Source organism: Pogonomyrmex barbatus, unplaced genomic scaffold (assembly GCF_055798465.1).
Source record: "Pogonomyrmex barbatus isolate J1 unplaced genomic scaffold, ASM5579846v1 scaffold13, whole genome shotgun sequence".
Taxonomy (NCBI): Eukaryota; Metazoa; Arthropoda; class Insecta; order Hymenoptera; family Formicidae; genus Pogonomyrmex; species Pogonomyrmex barbatus.
Genome location: NW_028297109.1, coordinates 7,855,181 through 7,878,471, shown reverse-complemented (window position 1 = coordinate 7,878,471; position 23,291 = coordinate 7,855,181). Strand labels below are relative to the sequence as shown.

At 28.5% G+C, this 23,291-nt stretch overlaps 2 protein-coding genes across 27 annotated transcripts in view; both read right to left on the bottom strand.

Annotated features, from left to right (window-relative positions):
- Positions 1-1,984, bottom strand: part of LOC105424436 (uncharacterized) — an 18,709-nt gene extending 16,725 nt beyond the window's left edge. The window contains exon 1 of the mRNA XM_089072277.1: positions 1,693-1,984. Within this exon, the coding sequence (XP_088928403.1) occupies positions 1,693-1,984 (292 nt within the window). The remainder of the gene's footprint in view (positions 1-1,692) is intronic.
- Positions 1,985-5,159: 3,175 nt separating this feature from the next.
- LOC105424438 (uncharacterized) overlaps positions 5,160-23,291 on the bottom strand; it is a 33,990-nt gene continuing 15,858 nt past the window's right edge. For 8 of the 26 annotated variants that reach the window (XM_089072306.1, XM_089072308.1, XM_089072303.1 and 5 more), the window contains 2 exons: positions 13,346-13,421; positions 5,160-12,979 (listed from right to left, as the gene is read on the bottom strand). In XM_089072306.1, the coding sequence (XP_088928432.1) occupies positions 12,269-12,979; positions 13,346-13,421 (787 nt within the window). In that variant the 3' untranslated portion in view covers positions 5,160-12,268. Of the gene's footprint in view, positions 13,000-13,345; positions 13,422-23,250; positions 23,290-23,291 lie in introns of all 26 variants that reach the window. The other 18 variants (XM_089072315.1, XM_089072316.1, XM_089072314.1 and 15 more) reach the window with 14 other exon arrangements.

Sequence of the window (23,291 nt, the reverse complement as noted above, 5' to 3'; positions counted from 1 at the left end):
ATACATTTTTTTCTCTAAAAACTCCTGAAAATTTCCTATTTCCTTCAAATTCAAAATCAAAATTCAAAATCTGCCAAATTTTCCAAGAAATTTTCAAGATAACAATTCAAATTAACTATTAGACAATATTTTATTTCTTACTTTTCTTTAGGAGTTAAAGTAAAGTAAATTCATTAGTTTATTTATTCAATGGATATTGCAATAAAAATTTTTTTATATTTAGTATCTATAGCACATTAAATAATCTATAACTAAATAATAAATATTTTACTCATAATTTCTTAAATATTTAAAAGTCATAATGTCAAAATCACGATATAACATGATAATGATGTGAATTTGAATGTCCAATATGTCCAATTAGTAAGATCTTTAACGATCAATTAATGATTATCGCAAAAACGAAAATCAGATCGGGCGATCGGATTTAAACTATCGCATGCGCGGCGGTTTGGTGACAGTCGGAGGGGGGGGAGGAGGAGGAGGAGGAGGAGGAGGGAGGAGGAGGAGGAGGAGGAGGAGGAGGAGGAGGAGGGGGGAGGGGGAGGGGAGCGTTTCGGGGACGCGCGAGGTGCACGTATGTATGTACCTTGCCGCGTCGCGAGCTGTCAAACAGCTGTTTATCTGTCAATCGGCCACGGTAAGTCGGCGTGATTCGGCGGATTACATTTGCGGGAGATGGAGGGAGGACCATCTCGAAGATGCTGCTACTCTGTAGCGGAAATACCGGGTAGTTCCCGATTCCTCGATCTCGTTGACGTGTACGGGATGTGTCAGGAGCTCCCTGGTATTGCGAGGCGAGGTTTTGTAAAGGCACGATAGATAGAGAACTCTGTTGCCGAGCGTGCTCGCCATGGAGAAAGAGCATCTCGGTACTTTTTCGACTGGACTTCAGGATTTTGGTTCAGTTTTTTGTTTCGCTAATTTCTTGCGAGATGTTGCTGTCGAGACTCCGAGAACGGGAAGGATGATCTCTGTGGAGAATCGAATCCTTTTTATCCAAGATCGGCCTCGGAGGCCCACAAAACGGAGTCGGATTGACCGATCTCGGGAGGGATCTCCTCTCCCTCCACAAAGCGAGAGGAAAAAAATAACGAGGAATAATTAAATTTTGGTAATTCGGATTTGGTATGGAAGAAGGAATAGAGTTCGAATTAGGATTCGGAGAATCCTAATTGAACCGCCGTATCAGTAAGTCAAAATCTACACCAATCAAAATTTCAGCTAATTTGACCGAAACCCTAGTTTCATCAAAAACCAAAATGCCAAATGTCCTTTAATAAATTTCAATTTAAAAAATTACTTTTATTGTCAGACTCAAAATTTAATATTAATTCTTGGAAACAAATTAGATATTATTAATTTAATGAAAACGAAACATCAGGCTTTTCTCCCTTTTTTATACTTATATTTCTGAAATGGAAATATACAAAAATACAATTTAATATATAAAAATGTTCCAAACATTTCTAACATTATGTTTTCTAATATTTTTAAATATTAAAAATATAGAAATCATTCCAATCCAATAATCTAAAAATTCTAAAAATAAAAAATGAAAATCCCCTGAAACTTTAGAATTTCAAAATTATATTTCCTTTTTTCAGTTTTCTATAAATTTAATAATTGTGTACAAAATTATCATATAATACACATACATCTTACAATAATTTCGTCATCGATTACATTTACCTTGGATAAAAGAAGAGAAAGCTGAATTATCGCTATTAATTGTTTCTGCATTACTAGTAGCGACGATAGCGCGACAGTCGGTTCTCGTGTCTGTCCCGAATACTCGATGAATATTTAAGTCCCAAAGTTGTTCACGCACTGACGCACTCAAATCTTCTTGATAGCTTGACGAGAACGTATCACTACTCGACACTTCTGGGCTAGATTCCTCAAGACTTTCAATATATTTATTATTGCCCCATCTTCTCCGTACTCTCATAACGGGTGACATCCGTGATATTCTTTGCAGCATTTCACTATTCACTTTCGCTTTCACTTTAACTTTATTTCTCACTGTTCAGAATATTGTTTGTATTGGTTCCACGTGTATTCCACGTTTTTGCAGAAATTATTCTTATCAATTTCTATGCGAGATTTATAATTATAACAATTCCGAAGCCAATTATGGATACGTATCACTATATATAGATTATCAATATTCATGTTTATGGATTTTTCATATCAACATTTATGGGTTTCTCTATGTTCTTCAAAAATCGCAGAATAAAAGCGCAGAATCTACAATCTTTTTTTGTTTTTCAAGCCGGATCTTCTTAATCGCGCGTTTCTCGTTAAAAAAAGAATTGCAACTTCTGTATATCCACGATCTCATAATTAATCATTAATTATAAGATAGATATCCTGTATATTATTAAATTATATTATTATTATTTTCTGATGTACTTATTAAATAGCTTATCACTTTATTTACAAATTTTCTTAAAAATTCAAGAATAACTTGTATTTATTTTCTTATATTATAATAGATTATAAAGTGCTCAATTTTAATTTATCAATCAAAATTTTATTTGTTTTCAATTTTAGAAGAAATCATTTCATACAAAGAGTTTCGGAGAAGCATATAATTATAATAATGATTCATTCGTAGATAGAACTATTGTCGATATTTCTTTACAGTCGCCATTTTTTAAATGAAGCCATCTACTTTTCGTCACATAATAAAATTTCTTTAATTGTGTGAATATAAAAAAATTGAAAAGTTTGATTGAATATAAAAGTATATTTAGGAAATAGGATTAAAATATAAAAGTGTTATAAAAGTACAGTTATCAAAAAGTTAATAAAAAGTTATGAGTTATTTTACACTTTATTCTGATATATTATAACAAAATATAAAATATCTCGTAAATTATTCGTTTTTTTATAACCGTGTCTAATATTTTTATATACAAAATAGAGACGAATCAGTTAATGTAGAAAATGTACATAATTATTTTTAAAATTAGTATACATATACTTGCATACAGCAAATTGCATACTTTGAAATTGCAACTTTTTGAAAAGCAACTATATTATATTATATCATCTTAACTTTTATAAAAAAAAAAAAAATACGATTTAAAAAAAATAGCGACCTTAAAAAAATGCAACAATGATTCCACTTGGGAATAAATGAATATCATAATCGTGCGTGCGTGCGTGCGTGCGTGCGTGCGTGCGTGCGTGCGTGCGTGCGTGCGTGCGTGCGTGCGTGCGTGCGTGCGTGCGTGCGTGCGTGCGTGCGTGCGTGCGTGCGTGCGTGCGTGCGTGCGTGCGTGCGTGCGTGCGTGCGTGCGTGCGTGCGTGCGTGAATATCACCGAGTGTATGTAACAAGATCTATATCAATTCGCAATTGTGTGTGGATGATGCGCGTGCATGCCATCTGGGAGGAATACAAAGAATATAGGAGAAATATAAAGAAAAATGGAAAGAATGAGAGTGGGAGGAGGAAGAAGAGATAGGGAAGAGAGGGAAATAGAGGGAGGGAGAGAACATCATTTATCATTAAAAGATATCTTCATTAGCGTTAAAAAAATATGTAATATTGAAAATATTAATTTAAAATTTTAAATTTTATAAAAGTAGTACGTTTAATTATTTCCTGACATAAATAAGTTTACAAATGAAATTTAAAACATCTTAATTCTTGAACATTGAAAATGCGCGTGTGTTTATATGCGAATTTTAGGATAAAAATACATGTTAGGATTAATTGCAAGGCACTGTAGGCTGGCACTGTAAAATAGAAGTAAGTTATAAATTATACTAATTCTTTATTAAATTGTACAAATTCTGTAACCCTAGCGAAAATAATAAAAGTATCTATTTAGAAACAGTTTTATAGTTCGTCTAATAAATGTATAAAATAAAAAAATAAAATAATATATTCACAATTTTAGAATAACACAGCGAAATAATAACAAAAAGAAATTTAGTGGTACAATCTTTTGTTATGTAAAGTACATAATAATAAAATTAATAAAATAAATAATGAGGAAATAAATATTGATCAATATCTTTCTTTGTTCCATTTTTCAATTGTGATTGCCAATTCTATTCTCTTGACTTTGTTTCCATTTTTATTTCTGTTCCCTCTTTATTATTATGTATGTACTTATTTTTACATTATAAACATCATCTAAGTGTATCATTATGTAACTGATTTTTTTAAATTAAATCTTTCGTTATTTTATATCTTCATTCTTGTTTAAAAAAAGATAATTCATCTATCACAATTTGACAATCATGATTAATTAACATAATTAGCATATGATACATTGCAAATAATAACTTCTTATTCCACACATATCGTGTACACACGCGCGCGCGTGCATATACATGTTTTTAAAACACATTTATGTTAAGAATTAAACTAAGAATAATTTAATACAATTGTAGTTTTTTTTCAATTAAACTTTAATTCATTTCAATTATATTATGATTTATTTTGAAATTTTATTTTCTATTTCTATTTTCAAATTTGTAAAAATTTATACTTAAAATTATATTCAATTCTATCATTTCTTATTTACTTTAATTGAATTTTATTTATTTTTTTACTTTTATATTTCTACTTTTGCTTTTTTATAAAATAGAAAAAAATTAAAATTTAAAAAATTTTTAACTATAAATTACTCCTTATATTTATAGTTGAAGAAACTCAAGAAAAATGAATAATAAGAGAAAAATAAAATTCTAAAAGATGATATATATAGTGAAATTAGAAATTTTTGAAATTCTCACCTAAATATTTTCACAATTACTGAATAAAACAAAACAAAACAAAAAAAAAAAGATAAAAATCGTGAATGAATAGAATGTCAATTTTTTCCTTGAATATTCAGGTCAGTCTAAAGATCCTAAGCAAAGCAACTGCTGGTGCATCATCGTGTGTATTGTGTGTAATCCTGTCCTAGTTAGGGAATGTGGGAATGTAATGCATTAACACACGCACGTGTTCTCTTAGTAGCACGCACAGAAGAATAGCTCCGACGCCATCAGCGCATCGTGACTGGTCGCGAACGACATGTCGCCATTTTATATTATTATTATTCTTTACTGTAAAGTTTGGCCCACAAAATGATTAGTTAGTTATTAAATGTGACTTGCGAAGGTTGACTTTTTAAGATTTTAAGGCCGTTAAATCTTTTCAATTTTTGTATATTTAGTTTATAGATCGTTAGAAATTCGAGCTATATATTTTATCGTCTTGTTGAATCTAAACGATGATGATACATAAACACTTGTAATAAAATAATCACATTGATAATAAGCACTTTCGTGATTATTCGTGTAGCTACTACGTACTGATTATCGTATTGATTTGAAATTCATTAATGCAATATCACAATTGAAGGTCATAATGAAGAACGAACGTAGAAGTTGCAACGCCGACGGTTCACCTTCAACTGAGGCCAGGCGAATGGTATGGAATCGTTTGAGAGTGGCAGACACAAGGGAGAGCTAGTGGCACCGATAGAAACAACTTGCCGAAATTGAGTTGAATTCGTTTACGAACTTTCATCGTCAAGGCGCGCAGCAAGTACTAAAGTAACAATTCACTATATTTCAATTATCATCATCATCATCATCATCATCATCATCATCATCATCATCATCATCATCATCATCATCATCATCATCATCATCATCATCATCATCATCATCATCATCATCATCATCATCATCATCATCATCATCATCATCATCATCATCATCATCATCATCATCATCATCATCATCATCATCATCATCATCATCATCATCATCATCATCATCATCATCATCATCATCATCATCATCATCATCATCATCATCATCATCATCATCATCATAATCATTATTATTATTATTATTATTATTCGATTTAATCGAAAAAAATAAAATAACATTAATGTATATGTGCGGATCAATATGTTAACTATACACTCATAAATTCATTCATAAATTAAACTATACTTACATCCACAATCCATAAGAAATCCATAAGAAATTAATTTATCTAAATCATATTTAAACGTCTCAAAATTTTTAATAACAAAATTTTTTAAAATTTTTAATTGCAACTTTTAATCTGTTGATTTACCAGTATGATATTTTTTAAAAATTGGAATCCTAATTACTTCAAATTTGATATTTAAATTTTATAGGTTTAAACGATTCCATACTTGCATTATTATAAATTTTTTTAAATTTTTTAAATCGTTTAATTATTATTTTACTTGATTCTTACATTTTTTTCAATCGATATACAATCTCTAAAATTAGAGAATAATAATGCCTAATAAAAAAGAAAGCTACTTAACGATTTATGATGAAAACAACAAAACTATTTGACGTCATTTACCTGTACGAAATATACACATATTGTAAGAAATTGTCAAATAAATATGAAACTTTTTTCATATGTACATACGTACACAATATACACGAATGTGTTGCGCATCGCGAGGTAGAATTACAAACGCGGGGGAGCATTTAAACGAGGCTGAGAGCTACTATGTAGCCGGAGGCTATCGGGGTGGGTCATGGTCAAAGAAAGGAGGACAACTCTCATGTATCTAGCCAACCCTGAATAAACTACCATACCATATTAACCATATTAGTTATTAACCATATTTTTGAAGTAAAAAATCTCTTGTACGTAACGTTGAGATGTAACAAGATTGAATTTTTCAATCTTGTCTATTTAAAAATATAGTTTGTCTAGAATACATTTTATAATATTTTATTATATTTTGCTAAATTTTCATTCATTAATATTCTGTATTTTTACACAAACAAATAGATAATAACATTTTTTTTAACATAATAATTTTTTATTGAAAATTTAATTAATTAAATTCAAGTGCCAAGTTTATAAAAATCAGAAATAACATTTCAAAATCTATAATGATATAAAAAATAATCTTCATAAAAATTTTTTTTGTAATTCGTTGGTATATAAATAACATATTCATAAAACACATACACACATACGCATACACACACACACACACGCATACACGGCATGTACGCGCACACACAAAGATATTGAAGAATAATATGTAAATAAATGTAAAAATAAATATGCACCGAATGTTGCTTTATACATTATTTAACATAAAATTGCAGAATCACTATAATACTTTATTATATTAATCATTTAGATAATTATTAGGTAATTATTTGTCAGCACTGATTACAATTGTTTCAAAGCTTCTTCGAATTCAAATGGATGAATTATCTATTTTGCAATAACACAATTAATAAAACAAATAATTATTACGACAAACTGTGAGAATATGCATTTTGTAATTATATGAATATTAATAAATGTTTTATTATAAGTAAAAAAAAACAAAAAAAACATATTATATTTAGCATTTGTTTTTTAGAAAAGATTTAATCACTACAACTTTTCAATAAATGAATATATATATATATATATATATATATATATATATATATATATGTGTGTGTATGTATGTATGTCTCACAACTCGCGATCAAAATTTCTATGACATATTCCCGACTTAAAAACGAGATGAAAATTTTCATACAAAAATATCGAGATTATAATAGTTTTTAAATTATTAGCGATTAGAGTTGACTAATCATAAAGCTGACAATAATGCTAAAATTATATATAAAAATAAAATATCATTTAAAAAGTGAAATTACATATAACTTGTACAATTTCTAAATTATTCTTTTTATTTACTTGCAATTTATATTTGTGTAGATTAAGGAACAATGTAAAAGCTAGAGATTGTTTTGTTTTGAAAATATATATTAAATGAAAATATATATTAAATGAAATATGATATATTAAATAAATATATATTAAATGAAAAATATACTTGTAACACAACATAAAGGACAAATAGATAATGTCCAAGTAATATATACATTTAAATATGTAAAACAATTAGCTAATAAAAGCAAAGTAAAATTAATTAATATTAAATAAAACATTAATGTTGACAATATAACACACACACACACACATATATAACACATATTTCATCACTTCACACGAAAAAATTGCCTGTTACAACATCCTCTATGATTGGAAAAGAGATGTATGTGGATCCAAATCCATTATATTGATATTATATTGAGTATAACTGTTAAGTAACATTTGGTTAAAATATCATTCATATATGATTCATATATGGCTACCACCAAAGAATTATCGCTCTCTTTCTAATGTAGTCTACAAAGCAAATAGTGATGATTGAGAGATCTATAGAATATATTTGTATGGCATTAAGAATTCAGTTCCATTCAATATAGACTATTATATTATATTATATTATTATATTATAGACTAGATCACCACCATCTTGTAAAGAGTTTTTACATAAGATAAAATGTGTGTTACACACATTGTGATGCCTATTGTTCACATTGTTAAAAGTGTGGATAAAGCTTGCAAAACGGCTTTATCTTCAAAGCATAAGATTTGAAGGTTCTCTTTATTTTCAAAGGTAACATCCAAAATAAAACATTTTTCGATTAAATTTTTAAATTGTTACTATACTATGTATTTAGTAATTATAGTTACAGTTAGTTAACTGACATGTTATGACAATTATATAGCTGCTATCCTCACTACGCTTGAGGTAGCCATACAGGTCACTTCAAGAATACCATAGTTTCCGTAACTCTCTTATAAGTGGATAAGCGAAAAGCATTGTTATTCTGTTATGGCAACATTCTAATTTCTTCTTCGTGAAAATCGAAACAAAAATTTAACTTTAAAAAGATATTTGTTTGGTCTCTAAATAACAAATTTATGAATGTATGTGAATTATAGGTTTGGTCTGTTTTTGTAAATGTTATAAGACTTAAAAATTGTTTTATTTTTTTTAATTCATATTGATGCATATTGATGCATATACGCGCATTACTTCAATCAGTATTTTATATATTCTTCTTATAACAGCTATGTCCTCTTCCCTTTCTTCCGTGTATATTTCCTTCTTTACATTCTTTCGGTCTCTGATCATAATTTTAAAATTGCAATTCTCTCATTCTCGTATAAGTAATCCAAGCACTACTCAAGGCTGAAAATGAGCACGGGAGACACACCCACACATGTTAATGCACGATTCTAATCAGAGACTTGCACAATGAGGCTGACGTTAGTTATAACTATAATCAAAATTAACTACAACGATGTGACTTGGATGAAATATATAATTTATATAAATACTTAATGAAACTAATAATGTTAATAATTTCAACTATCACGAAACAGCATCAACCCGCACAGATCCCGCTTGATTTTTCTCACTAATCTAATATCAAATTGCGTTACGCAGAACCCTTCGATTTCTGTCTCGCTAATTTGCCGGTTATATCAACAGTCCGATTTTTGCATATATATATAATTTGTCAAGCATAGTAAGTTAGCCGTTTGATATCTGGCGGTAATTAGCAGATATTACATATTCATACACATATTCTGTTTGAAATTTGCTGCCTTTCTGCCATCAAAAATTGATAACAATATTCTGCTCAAAATCTATTTTTGCCGAGGTATTTAGTTAAATAGTCGGTGTATTAAGCTTTAAAATTGTATAATATATATAAAATTGTATAATATATCCTTAATTTATTGAACGTTTATTGTTAACGTTTACTGTTACATTTTAAAGATAATAATTGAAATTCTGTATTACAGTAACTTAATTGTGTACATAATAATTATATATAATTTACTTATTTTTAATACATAAACATTGTTTAACAATATAAAGATTATTAATTATTTTTAAATGAAATTGTTTTTCATAGAAAATTAAAGTTTAAGAAAATAATAGTATTTAGTATTAGTAATGGTATTCAATTCTTTTTATAAAATTACTTGGAATAAAATAAAACATCCTAAAAAATATGACTTATCTTCTTTTTTAAATCGCAAAATTAATTTTTAATTGCAAAAAACATATATAACAGTGTAATTTTTTGCACACAACATATATTTGGCTATGCTTGCACACACATACACACGCACGCAAAATCATTAAAAACAAAATTTTTTACTTTATTTTATTTAATTAAGATAATGTTCTCACTGTCAGAAAACATATTTATTTAATATTTTATAAATATTTTCTTTATATTTTGTTACTACCAAATTTTTAAACTTTGCCATATTTTACACTTTATAGCGATTAAAAAACTAATGCATTTAAAAAACAAATGAATTGTAATGTTAACAACAACTTTATGTAATATTTTAATATGTAATATTCTCAATCTGGACATTTAAAAAACATTAATTTGTTTTCCAATTGTTTTTTTTTTAAATATCCAGAAAAGTGGAAATTGTATAGTTAATACAGTTCTAGAAGAAGTTGCTGAAACTAATCAATTATCGAATATATATATATATATATATATATATATATATATATATATATTTCGAATATATATATTTTCGAATATATATTTAGTTATTGGCGAGAAAAAAAAGTGCGTTGAGAAGAAGAAAGTTTAATAATTTAAGTGTAATAATTTAAGCAAATTTATTAAATCTAAAGAAAGATATTTCTCTTTGTGTATCACGCAATTGTATTCGCGCCCGAGGCAATCATACTAAAAGTGATAACGGCTTCAGATATATTATCAAATAGATTTTACACTTTACAATTCCAATAAAAAAATAATCATTTTTATTACTCAATATAATTATATCGTAACATATTTTTTAATAATTTATTAAAACTTTATTATATACCATGTATTCATTTATACAAAAAGATTTTAAGTAAATTCTCTATTTGATAATGTTGTAATTTTTAATGTTGTAAGTAAAGCATACATACACACACACACACACACACACACACACACACACACACACACACACACACACACACACACACACACACACACCACACACACACACGCGCGCGCGCGCGCAAAGCTAAGGAAGAAAAAGTATATTACGTATGTTTTGTGTACAGAAGACATTATTAATGTTTTTTTACTCAAAGTTTCTCAATTTATAAAAGCGATATATAAAAATAGTCGTCATAAAAGAATCATATTCACAAAATAAGATGATTTTAAGATCCTCTTATGAGTAACAATTATTTTTATATATATTACATTTTTCGTCATGATGGTAATATTAAAATATGAGCATATTAAAATATGTGTTATATAAGTTACATTCGCTTTTGTAAAAACAAAAAAGTTAATGTTTCTTTAACATATTATAATAAAGAGAACATTTAATTATCCCACGAAACTTCATAAATTATATTAATAATAAATACAAATTACTTCAATAGCTCATATATTTATATTGTAACCACAAATAATCTAAAACAATTACATGTGTGTGGATGCAAATTCGGTAACATACTTGTTTTTGTCAAAATAAATAATTTCAAATTCTCTCATATACAAATAGATAATCTTGTTTTGCATAACCTTGTTTTTAAAATCAAATTATGCTACTATATTTTTTTTCGCAATATTTCTTTTAGTCTTATTTAAGCTCTAGATTCGTTAAATATTTAAATATTTAGATTTTTAACTTTATATGTACAATTAAAGAATATACATTTTCGACGGTTTAAAACATTTTATAATTTTAAATATATTTTATATTTATTTTAATAAAATAAATTGCTTTTATTGTTGTTTTCTTGTTTGAATTTTGATCATCTAATCTGTAAACGGTGTCCTATCATTAAGATGCGAGCCTATTATGGCCAATAGCGAGCAAACCGGACACAATTACAGAGTCTCGTAAAGCTTCGCTGAACACTGCGAGGCCTCCGACACGCATCGAGACCTCGTCCGCATCGTTTCTTTCGTCCGTTCTCGCTCTATCGTTATTATTTCAAAGCTTATTTCAAATTTATAAACATATAATTTAAGTTATATAATTCTGAAGTTAATAAGAAACAAAAAAAATGCAAAAAATTATGAAATTATGAAAAATGAAAATGTACATACATGTTTTAGATATGTATGAGTCTAACGCTATAGTTAAAATTGTGAGATGTAAATAATTTTGATATCATATACACGTATACATATACATGTATGCGCGCGCGCGCGCGCGCGCGCGTGTGTGTGTGTGTGTGTGTGTGTGTATGGGGGGGGGGGTTGTGTGTGATATTCATAATATGATTTATATTAAAATTACGTTGTTTCCCATTAATGTTCTTTAATCCTCAATATACTGTAGCCTTCTAAAAATAATTTTTACAACGTGTTGTAACGTACAACGTTTTTTTAAAACAATGCTTACTTACCTATTTTACCGTTAGGACTGTAAGGATCATAACTTCCAGTACTCATAGGACTCGCATATCCATTATTGCTAACTTGTTGATGCGCAACTGGACTGGAATGAGCCATAGGTTGTTGCTGTTCTGACAATTGTTGCGAAGTGGTATAGACCACATTCTGACTCTGTAAAGAGTTTTGTGGTGATTCTGGACTATTCGTCGCTAGCCAATCGTCTGATCTAGTTGTCTTATTATTGTTAGCGATACTAGAGAAGAGGTTACTTCCGGTGCCGATCGATCCAGTGGCTACAGGAGTTACCGTCGCAGACGACGTCGATGTCCCCGCCAAATGATCCGGCCTCTCGGCCTTAACCAATGTTAAAGATGCAGTGTTGGCGACAACGGAAGAGATAGCGCCAACAGTTGTAGCGGTAGAACTGGCGTTAGCAGTGTCCATATTAGAATCAGCACTGGTATCCATGTTGAAAGTTGTCACTATTTTTGTAGGCGTCGTCGTCATTAATGGATTAACCCCTTCTTTTAACCTGGATGGGGCTGCCAAAACGACATCCCCCGTAACAATAACTTCAGACTCTTCATCGTATCGTACCTCTACATTGTCACTTATTAAACTGGCAACTGTGACAGATCTCTCTTTCGATTCCGTAATATTAAATATCTTCTTGTTGTCTTTGCTTCTAACCAATGCTTTTGGTTGAATTTGCTTCTGGCTATTAAAGCTTATAGCTTATATATATATATATATATATATATATATGTATAAATATATATATATATATATATGTGTGTGTGTGCGTACGTATATATATCCATATATGGAAATATATATGCGTAAAGATATAGAGTTCCGAAACTTCTAAATTATTTTATCTTTTCAGTTACTTCTTAATAACAACAAAATACTTTCAACTATATTGCAAACATTCGATTCTTAATTTTTCCAATTACATATCAATAAAAATTTATACTGATATATTCATCATTAGAATATCTTCAAACAAAAGAATTAACAGTTTCAAATTATTCAATATTAGATTATTTTAATAACTTAAGATTGAAATGAAATAATCACAGCCTCTACCGCATTTTGACATGCGCGCAAGTTTGTTATAGCTTCATGTTTAAGTTGCCGTCTACTGTCTCGATACCTGCAACACGAAAGAAATTGACTTCTTAATCGATATTATTATTATTATGTACGTGACGTAAAGTTTAGTACTTTTTTTTTTATTTACGATATTACATTTATTTACGCACGGAAAGAAAAAAATATGATTCGCACAATCAGAAATATTTAGTTGTAAGCAAATAGTCGCATCACTTTAATTAATTTTTGATAGATGTGTATGGTTGATATGACTTAATGATGTGATGTGATGTGTCAATTACGTCAATATAATTGCACGTGATATGATTGTGACAACCAGAACTCAGTTAGGGGATCATTTATTATGGATGGGCTATCCATAAACTCGTAAAAGTGAGTCATGTTTTGTTTTCTAACATCGTTGCTTTACAGCGCAAAAGCGGTTTATATGCAACTACAAACATTAGTAGAAGTGAAGAGTTCTGAAACTTGTTGACAACATTATTGTTTTTCATTTTATCATTTCATGGATGAGCGTTACAAAAGTGCACCAGAACACATGAAACTCTCACACCTTATTTGAAGGTACGATCGAGAGATAATATCTAAAGATACGAGGAAGGAAGGAAGTGATAACATATACTATCTTTTTTTTTTTGGGGTCTCTCTAGAACAAATAACTCCATTGTGTAATCTAAATAGGTATTGTCTTGCATAGGTATTGTCTTGCGAGTTTAATTTGACGTGACAAATTCTTTGTTTGAAATCAAAAGAGAGTAGGGAGAAAGTATCTTACTACTGAAATATTTGAAGGCTATAGAAATCACATTTCACCTTAACAAATTGGAGGTATTTATACTAAACTCAAAATTCGCTTGAAGTAAACAATTCCTCACGCGCCTATCAACAATGATCGCCGGGCGGGAGTATCTTGTCGCGCGCTTGCATTTGCCGGTGGGCTGGGTTAATATAGTGACTTTTAATAATTAATATCTCGGTTATTATTGCGAATATCACAAAATAGTATGGGACTTTTATGTTCATCTCGGTCCCATCTATTTTTTTACGAGCGGTGGCAGAAGTCTCGCGGAACACTCTGTATATCTATCTCCTATGCATTATACTAAAAAATTTTGTATAGAAATTCTTTGTTAGTTGAATTATACCCTTACATACGAATAAACATATAGTAAATATATGTATAGATACACCTATCAGGCTTGTCAAGACTATGCCGAGTGCAAATTGTAATAGTGACCACAAAGTAGGTCCTGCTGCGGTTGGAATATAAAATCAAGCTCTACAGAGTAAAGAAGACTAGTGTCAAGAAGCTCTCACCAAGAAGAAATGCGGAGGAGGCCTTGAGGAATATAGGACTGAAAAAAATGAATTTAAGCCCCGCTAATGAAAAATATAAATTAATAAGGCTGGTTAATTATATAGGATCTAATATTCACACGAGATTATCTTCTGCAAAGATTGGTCATTTCACGGCAATAGTATAACCGTTTTGGTCACTGGATTCGATACAATGATATGACAATGCACATTAATACAAGAAACACATTATTTATTCTTTGACTAAATTTCTTATATAAAAGCTAAATATAAAACTTTAGAAATATAAATACAAATTAGAAAATATCTTCTCCGATATAGTAGTTTATATAATACTGTTTCGTAATAATTAATTTTTTCAACATCAAAAATGAGCATTTGAAAAATTGAGTCTCAAAATTGACATAATATCAGAAATAATAATGCAAATATGATAAAATTCAGAAATTGTAAAAAAAATAATAATGGTTAGTAAATTAATAAACTATGTTTATTTTCCTTTGTGTTATTCTATAAAATACAAATAAGTGCTACCATAAAAGTTACATTACATTAAATTATTATTATCTTACGGTATAATCTGTTTTATTGTTATACAGCTAGATACCGATTTATGCTACATCTCAATTTTATATCGAAAAGCGCATTATAAGATAAATAAAAAAGAATAAAATATAACAATAAAAAAGAGAAAATAAAAACAGTTTAGGAAGCTACAAACATGTAAAATGACCTAACGATACTATTGATAATGTATTATTATTTAAACAACGCAATATGCAAAATCATACAAAGTTTATTTCCACATTTGAAAAATCTATTTTTTAGTTTTTAGATTTTATAAAGAACTATAAGCTACAGATATATAAATTACGGACATTTATGTCTTCTATCATTTAAACAAATCATGTTTTCATTAATATTAATAAAGAGCAATCGCTTAATTTTTGAGAAATAAGAGAGTGCCTCTTTATCTCTCTCCTTTAGGAAATCATATCCCTTTAGGAATGTCACTATCGGTGATTTTCCTCTACTATTTAACTAATTTATTTTTCTTAACGTAAGAAATTAGAACACGTAATTCTTAACAAAATGTAATCTTTCTAAATATTCTTCTCTCTAGATATTTTAAGATATAGTTGAAGGAAATTATTATATTATTATACTTAAAGCTTATTCCATTAATTTTATATTTTAAATATATATATATATATATATATATATATATATATATATATTACATGATTAGAAAAAGCAAAATACAATGTGTATTTTGCTTTTTCTAATCATATAATTTATCGTACTTATTACATGTAAATTCTAATAATATTTACAATGATTGCTTGTATATTGTACAGCTTATTTATTACGTGTCTCATTACAATGATGATTTATTAATTCCAATAAATAAGTAACTATAATAATAACTACATGCAAGATTTGTTTACAAAATAGATTATTCCTCCTGTTTTATTAAAGCAAAGACTGTATGCAGAAATTATGTATAAAAAAATTACTTTTTTAAAGTTACAAAAATGTCCATACATACAGATAATTTATAGTAAAAAATATATATTATTTGGATATGTATGAATATATTGGATATTATTGGATATTTACTTTATCTTTTATATTTTAAAAATAAAATTAAAAATATAATATACTGTATTACATGATACTTTTTAACTTCTCTTAAATCAATGTTAACTTTTATTTCCTAAAAGACATCTCTCAAAGGTCTGTGGAAAAGATTTATGAAAAAGTAAGTGCTATTTGCGTAACCATAAGAATCTTAAGTCATCTTAAAGAAAATATTCCGGGTGACAAAAACAGAAAGTCAAGCAAATTTATTTAGCGACAGCATGAATATTTTAGAATTTATAATGAAATAGACAAAAATTAGATTCAAATAATTAAATCAAAAGTAGAAATGAGTAATGCCAATTCAGAGCGGGCAACAGATTGTTAATGTGTACATAAATTATTAATGTGTACATTAATAAACAATTAGATTTAACAATTGCAAAGTAAAGTTTCGATCTCACATTTGGACCATCTTCATTAAAAAATTATAAATCAAATAACATTAAATATTAACATATATCTTAAGACTTGACTTAGGTTGGTATAATTTTCTTATTAATTGTAAAAATGTATGTGTGTCAATAGAGTTTTTCAAGTTAAATATGTCCAAGATTAAAATGAACATGAGATGTTTAAAATACACTTTATTGTCAAATAAGTATAAGCAAATAGTTTCGATACGAATCTCTAAATGTCGTACAAGAATTATAATAAAAAAATAATATAAACTTACATATATGCAACGCAGTGGATCTGATATGGAATAGTTTTAAACAATCTGGTCTCATAAAACAATCAAAAAAGTGAGAAGCGTTTAAACATAAGTGATAAATTTCCAGATTTTAAGAATTTGTATTTTAAACATCTGACGTTCATTTTAATCTTGGACATAACTCAACTTGAAAACGCTTGAGAAACGCTGTTGACACCATGTATCTTTTATGATTAATAAGACAATACCTAAGCATCAAGGCTTAAGACATTATTAATATTTAATAACATTCGATTTATAATTTAATATTGAAAATAATCCAAACACAGGACCAAAATATTTACTTTGCTTTTTTGTTAAATTTGTTTAATTTGTGCTTATATGTATACTAACAACTTGTGGTTAGCGGCTCTGAATTGACGTTACTCGTTTCATTTTTAATTTAGAATTTATTCTTTTGAATTTAGTGTGTGATGTAATATCTCCGTTCACGATGCACGGAAATAAAAACAAAAAATACTTTTATAACTTAAATCCATTGAGTACTTAGATAAAAATCGATTCAACCGTGAAGCTAAAATATGAAAATGTGAATTTTGATTATCTGAGTGGCTCATGTTAATAAACTCGCTACCGTTCTACGTAAACTTTGCTGCACGTGAATTTAGCGCGACACATTACCATATCTTCTGATTCTGATTATACGCGTTACAAGTTTGATCCCGTAGGAATGTAGTCGACCATGAGTGGAAGGATACATATAAGGAAAAAAAAAGGGGGGAAGAGCAAAAAGGAATAGTTTATGTTTGGCCGTTTCCCATCAGCAGCTATGAAAAGCGAAAGTAAGAACCAGCAGTCACATAGGCCTTGAACCTAACAATAGGATCGATGATCTCATCTCCAAATGCGACCTGACTATACGTTAATATGAAAATTCACGTGCGCATTAAATATCGGTCTGCTGTGCATATATACGTACGTGTGTATGTATGTATCACATATATATTTCAGCATGAAAAAAATAATGATTTTCCAGCATAGTTCTTAATAATATTATTTCTATTAATTATAATTAATCATTATAAATCAAAATATATAAAACGTATCTAATAATATTAAAAAAACTTATACAAAAGTTTGTATTAAGAGTTTAAATAAATAAAATTTTGAAGAATAATTAATAATAATAAAAAATTAAAATAAACAATGTCTGATAAAACATTTTTGACAAATTAAGTTTTTATTAAATTTAAAAATAAATTTAATTAATGTAAAATAAATCTATATTTCCATAAAAGATTTTTTTACTTCAACTTTAAAAAACAATATATTAAACAATGTATTCCACACGCACATTTTAATTGTAAATATGTAAAATAAATATATAAAATAATATACATCTTATATCTTTTAATAATCTTTTAATACGCATATGTGCATATACGCATTATTAATTTGTACAAATTTGTATCACCAATAAAAATTGTGTACCCCGTATCATATTGAAAAAAGCTGCTAGCTTAATAATTAAGCTAGCAGGAGCACATAAAAAAAAAGAAAAAAGGAAAAAAAAGAAGACAAGGATAGAAATGCAAAGAATTTCTACCATTTGTATCAAAAAAGTTAAAATATTGATCTTATTAAAAGAACCCCCATTTTAACTCAGGCCTAGCATCAAGAGTAGAGTCTTTCACCACGAGCAGAAACAATCTCTACTACTCTATACTTAAAGTACTGCAATATATATCACTAAAATATAAGGTTTCAAATTTTGTATTCTCTTGTTTCTTCGGAAATTATTCTCAATACCTTAGTTCAAGAGTAAAATATTCTTTCTTTGCAGCAAAGTCGAACAATATTATTTTTATTCGATACGAAATAATTCGATGTGATAAAAGATACTTTACTTTTGATACCCTAGTATGATAGCCTAGTAGGCTTAAATTAAATTGGAGGTTGTTTCAATAGGATCAATATTTTAACTTTTTTTAGATGGTACAAATTAGTAAAAAAATTCAATACTTTGCATTTTTATTCTTGTTCCTTTTTCTTTTTTTGATCTGGTCCTGCTAGCTTAATGTTAAGTTAGCAGCGCCACGTTTTCTTCAATACGGTACAAAAGTACGGTACTGTACTTTTTATCGATGGTACAAATTGGTACAAAATGTGGATAATAATTATTAAATTATAGCCTCATAACTTAGAATGTACTTACTAAAAAAGTACTTTATTATATAGTATTTTGCAAAGCTTTCTGTTTTACAGAGGCCAGAGGCTACAAGAATATACAAACAAAAATACAAACAAAAACATTTCCATTTAAAAAACAAAGTTGATCTCTGTATGATCTCCGCGCGTCCACCCAAGGTAACAAATTAACAAAGGTAAACTGATAATCAGTAAATAGATCTTTTTAAACTTTACAATTTTTGTCTAAAACATTTCTTCCAAAAATGTCATTCTTCTGAGTAAATCCAGGGTCCCGACCTTTATCGAACACCCTGTATATTTTTATGTTTTCCACAATATCGTACATACATACATACGTATGTATGTGCACATACATGTACGCGCGCGCGCGCGCGCGCGCGCGGGTGTACGCATTTTCACATTTTCCATAATATTGTTTTTCATTGTATATATGTTTATTAGCTTTATTGACATAATTATGTATGTAAAAAAATAATTTTATGTTAACGACTCTTCTCGATATAATAATTATAAATAAAGAGAAAAGTTATTATAGTTTCACCTAAGTTAGTCAAGTCAAGTTGAAACAAAATGCTATACAATGTGGAGGTTGTCGACAATATAGCTGCGAGAATATTGATTTCCAGATATAAATAGTCTGTGGTATCTATTATTCAAAATGCTCTGAACTTCATTGGGTTGATAGTTTCTGATATTTAACAAACAATTCTCCTCTAAAGAATAGTTGAAACATAGAATAGAATTCAAGAATATAATATTAAAATAAAATAAGGTGAGATTAGTTAAAGATTTGTGAAATTTGTGGATTCAACGATATTAAATTTTAATTTAATAATGATCTAAAAATATGTAAATAAAAAACTTCGCTTATTTTGGGCTAATCACGTATAGTTATCAATTGTATACCTTTTTGTAGATAATAATAAAAAAAATATTATATTAAAAATTAGTTAGTAGTTTTAGATCTTCAAACCCATACACAAAGCAGTTAGTCTTTTAAAGATATCACTTTACGCATTCGACAGTTCCTCATTAGAGCTATCAAAGCTAGATATTTGGCACATCTTAGATACCAAAAGAGAATGAGGATGATGATGACAGGGGCACAGCAATCTACTGCGATATATCCGCCTTATACATCTTTTTAACCAGAATGAATTTTAAAGATATAGTTGTCATGGACATTACTGATTTCAATTTATTTTTTGCCGTAATATACACCTGAACTTAGTCAAATAAATATGATTGAAAAAATTATCGCCGTAAGGTAAACGTAGAAATAAATCTTGTGACGAAAGGAAATGGATAAAAAAGATCTAGAAACATTTTTAATTACATAAAATAATTACATAAAATAATTATGTAAAATAAAAGATTATTAATTGAAAGTGTCCTTTAAGCTAAAATAATATACTTCACATTACATTGATGAAACCCTAAACTGAGGTCCTATCTGATGCTACTATAGCTGTTGGCACTTATATAATTTTAATCTCGAAATTTTTTTCTTTCAATAATCAATATTTTATAAAAATAAACTTTTTTTAAATACTGATCTAAAGAAAAGATCTAACAATAAGATTAAGAAATCTTATAATAAAATAAGTGTGCTTGTAGTTCTAAAATAAAAATATAACATAATATAACATAATAAAACATTGAAAACAAAAAAAAAAATAAAAATATAAAATAATAAGAAAAAAGAAAGAATAAAGAGAGAAAGAAAAAAATGACGTGGTAAATAATAAGTAAAAAAGTAAAAAAATGGAAGAAATGTAATAAAAAAAGTAAAAAATAATAATAAAAAAATTGATAAATTTTTTATTGAGACTGCAGAGAATTTCGATAAAAATATTACATATTTTACCAAATTGTTTTTAAAATATTTTATAATTACTTCTAAATATATTTAAAAAAAAAACCAATGTTAAAAAGATCCGATTGCGAACTGGATTCACCGGTGCAGTCATCCAGTTTTTCAGATCTTCAAAAATTTTTAACTCGAAAACAAAGCCGCATATTAATAAACATCACAAACCGTAAGTTTTTTTTATCCCAAAAACCACCACCAAAAAATGGTATCGAAAAACTCAATGAACACTTCTACGATTCTCCTTGTGAATCATTTTCTTCAACTGCTTTGTTTTTGAGTTATTTTATTTAAATTAAAATGAGACGTGTGTGTGTGTGTGTGTGTGTGTGTGTGTGTGTGTGTGTGTGTGTGTGTGTGTGTGTGTGTGTGTGTGTGTGTGTGTGTGTGTGTGTGCGTGTGCGTGCGTGTGCGCTCTCTCTATATATATATATATATAAGGGTGTTCCGCGAGACTTTTGCCGCTCGTAAAAAAATAGATGGGATCGAGATAAACATAAAAGTTCCATACCACTTTGTGATATTCGCGATAATAATCGAGATATTAATTATTAAAAATCACCGTATTAGTCCGGCCAACCGGCAGGCAAATGCAAGCGCGCGACAAAATACTCCCGTCCGACGCTCATTGTTGATAGGCGCGTGAGGAATTGTTTACTTCAAACAGTAATAGCTACGCACGAGCCGCTTGAACAATTCCTCACGCGCCTATCAACAATGATCGCCGGGCGGAAGTATCTTACCGCGTGTTTGCTTTGCCGGTGGGCCGGGATTTTTAACAATTAATATCTCGATTATTATTGCGATTATATTACAAAATGGTATGGGACTTTTATGTTCATCTCGGTTCCATCTATTTTTTTACGAGCGGTGGCTCGAACCGCGGAACCGCGGAACATCCTATATATTTATGTATATTTATGTATATATATATATATATATATATATATATATATATATTCTTACTTTGGGTTCAGTATACTTGATGGAAGTTGTAACACTTGTTTTGCGACATAAATATTCTGTTATATCTTGCTTTTGTTTTCATTTTTTTGTTTAATATAGTTCTTACCTTATCAATGACAGGTATATCCCTTATCATATCATTTGCATACATTTGATAAGTTAGCAAGAACAGAATCAATTCTAATAAATATTTTTATTGGATGTTCATTTATTGCAAAAACTTTGTCAAGAAAGAAAATCAATTGCTCAATAAATTTAAAAAATAATTAAAAAATAATATTTCAAAAAATGCTAATGTTTATACAAAGAAAGTTAATAGAATTATACAGACATACATACGCGTATATATGTATACATATATGTGTTGCAAAACAAGTGTTGCAACTTCTATCAAGTATACTGAAACCCAAAATAAGAAGGGAAGGTGTACGTCACGGCACGGATCATAAATCGATCATAAATCAGTCGTGAAAATTCGTAATTATTATTTTTACGAAAAATATCACCAGCTAGGAATCGATTCTGGATCCCCTGCTTATCCCGTGCAGGTATCTTATTCTTTCGACTACTAAGGCATATGGTGATATCTTTCGCAATAACCGTGTTTAGAACAACACGTTAAACAATGTCATATATGCACATATACATATGTATATTACATATATGTATGTATAAATTCTCGAATCCTCACGACCGATACTCCAGAAAGATGGTGGTCTCTCTGTCGATGGAAATGAATAAGTGCACATTTATATCTACAGATAATTAATAAAAGAAAAACAGTCACCTAAATCATTATGTTTCACGCCATTATATTTTTAAGATATATCAATAACTTCGTTTACAACGAAATAATGTATATATAATATTAAAATTCACAAAATAAAATATATATTATAACAAAAACATATTATAAAATAATAGAAATTTAATAGAAATTCAATAGAAATTTCTTATATTCTCAAAAAATAATAAGAAATAAAAACAATATTGAATAATTATGTGTAACCATTTTATATTCAGGATTAATCAGAAGAACTATCTGTTTTTCGAAAAACATACATATTCCTAGCTTAATTCTGAAAGCCTCTTCTCTTGCAAAACTTATTCTTTGAAATTTAATCTTTGAATTATAAAAAGAAGTACACGCGTATATTACGTTGTACGTATTGGGTACAGGAGATAGGCAAGAATGGTGCAGCAACTCACCATCAGATTGATGATCAACTAACAGCAGCACGCACCCCCCT